At 38.4% G+C, this 7,911-nt stretch overlaps 1 protein-coding gene across 1 annotated transcript in view; it reads right to left on the bottom strand.

Annotated features, from left to right (window-relative positions):
• Nucleotides 1-1,006: 1,006 nt before the first annotated feature.
• Nucleotides 1,007-7,911, bottom strand: part of OXCT1 (3-oxoacid CoA-transferase 1) — a 145,380-nt gene continuing 138,475 nt past the window's right edge. The window contains exon 18 of the mRNA XM_017867294.1: nucleotides 1,007-2,700. Coding sequence (XP_017722783.1) covers nucleotides 2,659-2,700 — 42 coding nt within the window. The 3' untranslated portion in view covers nucleotides 1,007-2,658. The remainder of the gene's footprint in view (nucleotides 2,701-7,911) is intronic.

Genomic DNA, 7,911 nt, shown 5'->3' with positions numbered 1-7,911 from the left:
TCTACAAAAAATAAATTAGTCAAGTGTGGTAGTGCACACCTATAGTCCCAGGTACTCAGGAAGCTAAAGTGGAAGAATCACTTGAGCCCAGGAGGCCAAGGCTGCAGTGAGACATGATTGTGCCACTGCACTCCAACCTAGGTGACAGAGTGAGACACCGTGGTGAAAAAGAATTACAAAAGCTGTATGATTTCACTGTGCTTACAGGTGACAAAAAGTCTGCTCAAGCAAAAAGGAGATTTATAAACTCTATCCAGGCATGGCTGGAAGGAAGTTGGCCTTAGGCACTTCCAGAACCATCTATCCAAATACCACCAGAATACTCCCACTGACACACTTCCTGTACAGCTCCATGTTTTGTGTATCAGTTTCTTTCTCTCCAGCTGGAGCTCAGCTAGGTGTGTGCATGTGTGTAGCAGAGAAATGGGGAACTGGTGTCAGATTCACATTCTTATGGCTTCATAGCCCAAGAGGAGTAAGAAAGATGACTTCTCATCTGTTTTTAAATGCTGGAGAAATAAACTGGTACATCCTTGGTCATATGCACAACCCTGGGTATAACCACTGTCGACTAAGGAGAGCTACCAGAAGTAGCAAATCCTGGGGACATCCCCACCCCTTTGTTACCACACAGATGCTGAGCAGACTAGCACTAGAGCCACTTCAAAATGGAAATAAACTCACAGCACTAGGCAACTAATGTGTACAGTAAAGGAAAATGTCTAACAAAAAGCGAACAAGGATTCACCCATGAAGCCTTGGATAAATGATTTTTACAAACATAGCAGGTTCTGACAAGGAGCAAGTTGTGAAACTCAATGTTCATTTGATCTTTCTAGAAGAACAATATCTTTTCTCTGGTAAGATAAAAAGAAAAGCAACAACTTGACTAGAAGTCGTGATGCGTGCTGACTTTATTGTTAGCTATCCTGACAATCTGTTGCATTATTCCCACATTTAGCAATGCCATACCCAAGGGAAATAAAGGACAATCACACTGATCTATATCACTTTGGAATATTTATTATATTCCTTAATGCATTTCTTAACATGTATAGCACTCTTTAATCAAGAATATAAAGTCATCTACTTAGAATCACAATATCTTAAAGTTGCATACTGGAGTGATAAGCAAGTTTGAAGATGTAACTATCAACAATTCTTTTCAAAATCATATCAATATATTACTCTCATGAAACTTGCACATTCTAAGAAAGGTCATTTTTCCCCCCAGTACTGGGAAGGTATGCATTTAACCACGTGGCCAGCCAGAAAGGCTATTTTATATACGGTGTGTGTTACTTATTAAAAGCCTGTCCTTTCTCTAATATTGTACATTACACAATTGTAGCTACACCTGAAGACAAGTGAGTTTCAATGACCACCATCACCTAAAAACATGAATACATTCCTATATTTAGGACCAGAGGAATGATATACTGTACTGTACTATGCCTACCTCTGTCCAGAGGCCAGCTGTCTCACTTGTTCTTCAGGGTGCCTAGACTTCTTACCCATCTATTATCCGGGATGCTTCTGAAGTTATTCCCATGGGCCCCTGTCTGGTATTGAGAATACCTCTAAGGAAGTCTCCTTCAAACCTGATCTACCCACCATGTTTATCCCCTGACACTAAAAGTTCACTGACTTCAAATCCCTAGACTTGTCCCTCATTATTTTCCCTAGTTGGACAAGACTGAATTAAAGAGACTTTGTTAAAGGAAGTAGCCTTGGCAGAAGAAAAATCGTTGTTCTGTAGAAGTGTCATTCAATATTTAAAATCTTTTCTGAACCAAAACGAGAGCCTGAAAGTAAAGCACCTTTTATTTTTTAACTCTGCTGTCACTGCTACTAAGGATTCATGGTAAATTATCCTGCAGCCCTTCTTGGCTTGAGAGGAGGTACAGTACAAGTAGCCCACAGGGTCTCAATAACAGAAATATTCTCAAGGACCCTTGAGAATACAAAGGAATACTGGACTGTTTTAAAATGAGAAAACAGAAGAATCAGTTTCTTCTGTTCCTATTCCTATAATATGCCTTAGTCTTTGAAAAGCACAGACAGATAGTTGGTTTGAACTAATTATTTCTCCCTGCTCTCCCCACAAGAGACATTCCTGCTTGCCTTCTTGGGCATTTGTTTAAAAGCAGTATAGGAAGAAGGGGGATGCTCTAGAAGATGTAATCATAAAATCTGAAGCCCCAAAAGAAAAGTCAGAGGAGGTTGAAGAAAAAACAATCATGACAGCAACTCTCCTAACCACAAAAATCACATGTGTTATCTTTCTTTCAGGATTAATAATTAATAGTTAAGAGGAAAGCCACATCAATTTCTAGGGCCCTTCTTGGGGAAAGGTTCATATAATTTAGCATACATACCATATTCAGTGAAAATGCATTCAATATAATTACCTATTATAAAGACAACCTTCTCAGAACTTAACAAATGAGATAATTATAAATGCTCCTTTTGCTTTTTATTAAAATGTCACAGCATGCCTAGAGAACAGTTTATATGGATGCATAAAGTCTGAAACCCTAGAAGAAAACTAATCAAAAACCACCTGTTAAATACACAATTATGATTACTGGTGTCCTTTCAATTAAATCCTATGTGTTTAAAATGAAAAACACGCAGCCTGGTACAAATATTCACATTTCAATTTGCGATCTGCTGCATTGGCATGAGTTTTGGTGAAACCTGGTAAAAGAGAAAAAAAAATCAAGTTATGAAAAACTGCATGATATAAATCTCTGTCCTTTTAATTTGCAAATTTCAATCATGTAGGAAACAAGCAGCCTTGCCATAGACATTCCCTGGAGTTTCCATATGATTTTCTACCCTGAAACCCTGAGACAGAACAGTTCTGTTTACATTTTGGGTATTTCATAGTTCTCAACCTTCTTGTATTAGCTCCTAAATTAAGGATGAACAAGGCTGGCAACAAGGAGCAGGTGGAAAAGGAGCAGAGGAAAACAAAGGATCCCAATAACCAAGCCCCCTGTCAGATCAATCACTGATCTCTGAGACTGATGCCTCTGAGACTTCATTTAAGACACAGTACAAACCCCAAGTCTCCAAAACCTCAAAAGAGATCCAGCCAATTCATAATATTGTTGAAAGAAGCTTTATGTAGTCTTTCAATTACCTAAATACATATTAATGAAGAGACGTACGATCAATGATAAATCTTATCGGAAATTTCATAATCAGAGCAGAAATGATACAAAGGCAATAAGAGGATTCCAAGTTATTAAAATATGGAAGTTAGAGCATTAAAACAATCAAATGTTGATTATAATTATGTTCAGTGTATAAAATAGTCAATGCTTTCCTGCAAATCTTCAAGCAGAGAAAAGTGACAATGAATGTATATTTAAGGTAGAGCTGGTTGCAGGAGAACCATAAATATAAGTGGTCAGTTTAACTGTGACAGATTTTTCAAAGTGTGGTACCAGGTTCAGATTCCTTAATTCAACATGGCAAATATTGATTGGGTTCTAGTTAGTAACAGTCCCCATGGAAAGAAGGAAATACCAAAACTTGGGTGCTTTGTGAAATTCTCAAAGATGTGGCAACTGAAATGAGCCCAATTAGCATTTTACCTTCCAGAATAAACAATATTTTCTTAAATTGATAAATGAACAAATGAATGAATAAGTAGATAATTAAGTTTCAAAGAACTAGAAGGGAGGTTCCTGATAGTTAAATCAGTATTAAAAACTGAAAGAACAGGCAATCATTCGGCTTTCATTAGGTTAAGTAGTTTTAGTTCATTTATAAATAATGTCTGCATTAGCTCTTCACAATTAACTCTTTATGGTATCAAGAGTTAATGTCCTGTCTTCCATTTTTCTACTAAAGTACTAAACCAGAATGGCAAAAAGGTCTACTAAAAGAATAAATAAGAATAAACAAGAATAAAAAAGTTCAGCACGATTTGGTATATAGCTTAGGGTAAATGAGAATGCATTATGACTGATTTCTAAGAGTAGACATAGAGACAAACAGAATAAGTAGACAAAAAGTAGTATCACACATATACACAGATCTTCAACTCTACTAAGAATAACATTTAGTATTTAGATAAGTATGTCTCACAGTTCATTTTCTTTCTTTTTTTTAAACAAACAGAGCATCTGTGGAAATAATTAGTGAAACTTTCATTTTTTTTTTCTCTCTTTTTTTTTTTTTTTTTTTTTGGACGGAGTCTCGCTCTGTCGCCAGGGCTGGAGTGCAGTGGGCTGAATCTCAGCTCACTGCAAGCTCCGCCTCCCGGGTTTAACGCTTATTCTTCCTGCCTCAGCCTCCCGAGTAGGCTGGGACTACAGGCGCCGCAACCTCGCCCGGCTAGTTTTTTGTATTTTTTAGTAAGATGGGGTTTCACAGTTGTTAGCCAGGGATGGTCTCGATCTCCTGACCTCGTGATCCGCCCGTCTCGGCCTCCCCAAGTGCTGGGATTACAGGCTTTGAGCCACCGCGCACGCCTCTTTTTTTTTTTTTTTTTTTTTTGAGACGGAGGTTTCGCTCTTGTTGCCCAGGCTGCAGTGCAATGGCGCGATCTTGGCTCACCGCAACTGCCACCTCCCGGGTTCAAGCGATTTTCCTGCCTTAGCCTCCCGAGTAGCTGGGATTACAGGCAGGCGCCACCATGCCCAGCTAGTTTTTGTATTTTTAGTAGAGACGGGGTTTCTCCATGTTGGCAAGGCTGGTCTTGAACTCCTGACCTCAGGTGATCCACCTGCCTCGGCCTCCCAAAGTGCTGGGATTACAGGCAAGAGCCACCGTGCCTAGCCCAATTTAGTGACACTTTTTTTTACTACAAATTATTTTCTATAGATGCTTCATAGCACTTCCTTGAAAAAGAAACTGGACACATTAATTTTTTTAACTAAACATCTGATCCTTTTCCTTGTTATGTCAGCCCTATTTTGAGCTCTTAATGTCATTTACATTCTCAATGTGAAAAATGACATCAAAAATAACACTTTATATAGACTGACTTTGCCTGCTTTTTAATGAAAAACATCTACTAAATCACCATTTCACATTCTGTTCTCCCAGTCTCATCAACACTGTAAATTTATGCAAGCCAAAGAAGCTTATTCTGCCAACGTGATCTACAGGCTAAGCACAAGGTGACATGATTTAGGTATAGAAGATAAGCCAATGATTTGTCTTCCCACTGCATTAATATCCCCAAAGTATATTGCTTAACTCTGGTAGAATGCCAGTTCATAGTAGATACTGAAAGTATAAATTTATTCAATTTGGCAAGGAATGTCTGCAGCTGGCCTCTTTCAGATTCCACTGCAAACATATTAATAAGCAATGCTTTTACTAGTTTTTGTTTGTTTGTTTTGCCACTGGTTTGTTAGGGTATATTCCTGCCTGGAGAATAAGGCCAAGGCTCTTGGGAGCAAGAACTATAAATTAGTTCTATTTTATCGACATTTTACAGCTCAATATGGAACATACATGGGGTGTATGACTAGTGACGTCTGGAAGTTTATTCTACCACATAATGTTTAAATATGGATTACACTTTAATTTTTTAAGTTAAAAAGATAAAATTAAAGAAATACTGTTCAAAAGAGGTCCACAGACACATGGTTTATAAAAACACCTATTTTACATAGCTTAAGCATTCATCAGAAAAGGAACAACCCAAATAACCAATTGAAAGCTGATATTTTCAATGACAAAACCATTTATTAAGCCACAATTACTTTTGCATCAACCTAATACTTTGGCCCATCAACTAATTGGCATACTGAATGCTGTAAGTATAGCCAAAAAATGAAGAAATATGACATATTCATTAGCTTGTCACAGCTTTAATATGACATCATTTTGACTCTTTAAATATCTGGGAGACAGACTTCTTACAAAATCTGAGGACAATGGGAGAAAAATAAGCCAAAGGATTCCTTGGTTGTGAAAATGTTGGGCCCTAGTAGCATAAAAAACAGAAGACTATATTGAACTTAAAAACTACCATGTGTCAAAGAAAACAAACCTGTGGAATGGAAAAGAATATTCAAAAGTCATATCTGATAAGAGATTAGCATCCAGAATATATGAGAAACTTTGACAACATCACCAGAGAAATGCAAATCAAAACCACAATGCGATATCACCTCACACCCATTAGGATGGCCACTATTAAACAGAAGATAACTGTTGGCAAAGATATGGAGAAATTAGAACCCCTGTGCACCAATAGTGGGAATGTAAAACGGGGCAACCATTGTGAAAAACAGTATGGCAGTTCCACAAAAAATTAATAATAGAATTATCATATGATCCAGCAATCCAAATTCTGAATTATATATCTAAAAAATTTCAAAGCAGAATCTCAAAAAGATACTTGCACATCCATGTTCTTTGCAGCACGATTCACAGTAGCCAAGAGGTGGAAGCAGCCCAAATGTCTACCAACAGATGAGTGGGTAATGAAAGTGTGGTATATATGCACAAAGAAATATTATACAGCCTTAAAAAGAAGAATTTCCTGTCATAGATGCTACAACACAGATGAACCCTGAATACATTATGCTAAGCAAAACAAGCCAGTCACAAAAGGGCAAATGCTTATGATTCCATGCATATGAGGTATCCAGAACAGTCAAAATGATAGAAACAGAAAGCAAAAACAGTGGTTGCCAAAGGCTGTGGAATTAAGTGTTTAATGAATAGTTTCAGAGATGCAAGTTATAAAAGTGCTAGAGATCTGTTGTATAACAATGTGAATACACTTAATATTACTGAATTGTACACTTAAAAATGGTTAAGATGGTAAATTTTTTACAAGTTTTTACCACAGTTATTTAAACATAGGAAAGCATTACTGAACAGCATCACGAGCACTTGTAGAGCATGAACATATGTACACGGCTCTACCAATAGCACTGGGGACAGGGGAGCCTTTATTCCCCACTTCTCATATTCCATTCCATGCGGAAGGACACCTATCTATTCGTGTAACTACCCTGGTCTCTGGTGTTTCCCTTATTGATGTAGTTAAATGATTATTTCGGCAGAGGAACCTTAACATGTGGAGGAACCTTAACATGTTAAGGAACCTTAACTCAGCCTGACTCTTACTCTTCATTGAGGTCTTCACCTAGAAAGCAATGCTCTGTTTTGCTCTCAGCCAAGTGGATGGAAGCTTAGCAATGAAGGCTCCCCTTGTGTAGGAGGCCTGGGTTTCTCTGGTGTTGCCTATATTTGGAAGCCGAAGCCTCTGTATTTGTGGGGTTCACATTTGGGAAGCCTGCTGTGGCTGTACACTGAGGCCACATGCCTCACTCTAGCCTGTATAATAGTAATACTTTTACCTCTACCTGCTCAGCTCCCTTCTCTCAAGGGATTCAGCACTCAATCCCCAAGAAACAGCAAAGTCCCTATCTTCATAGCATCCACATTTTGAGGGAGAGTAATCATATGGCTGGCTTCTCTAGCTGTAAACAGCTGATTAGAATCTCATTTTGGGTGTGTGCTGAAAGTTCCAGAAATATAATCAATATTTGCATTTCTACAACAAAATTTCCACAGCCTCTACCAAGTTCCAGATATATGATGACCTTCAAGATACTGCCCTCCAATGGAAAACTCCAACTTTCAATTGATACAAAATCATGAACAAAACTGTGACAGTCATTACAGAATTTTTAAAGAAGCTGTTTTGAGGGGTTGCCCAAGATGGCCGAATAAGAACACCTCCAGTCTCCAGCTCCCAGTGCAACACAGAAGATGGGTGATTTCTGCATTTTCAACTGAGGTACCGGGTTCATCTCACTGGGGCATGTCGGACAGTCGATGCTGGTTCGTGGGTGCAGCCCGACCAGCGAGAGCTGAAGCAGGGCGAGGCACTGCTCACCTGGGAAATGCAAGGGGGAAGGGAATTCC

Source organism: Rhinopithecus bieti, unplaced genomic scaffold, assembly GCF_001698545.2.
Source record: "Rhinopithecus bieti isolate Rb0 unplaced genomic scaffold, ASM169854v2 scaffold_3521, whole genome shotgun sequence".
Classification (NCBI taxonomy): Eukaryota; Metazoa; Chordata; class Mammalia; order Primates; family Cercopithecidae; genus Rhinopithecus; species Rhinopithecus bieti.
Note: the sequence above shows the minus strand (reverse complement) of the source record. Positions and strands in the feature narration are given on the sequence as shown.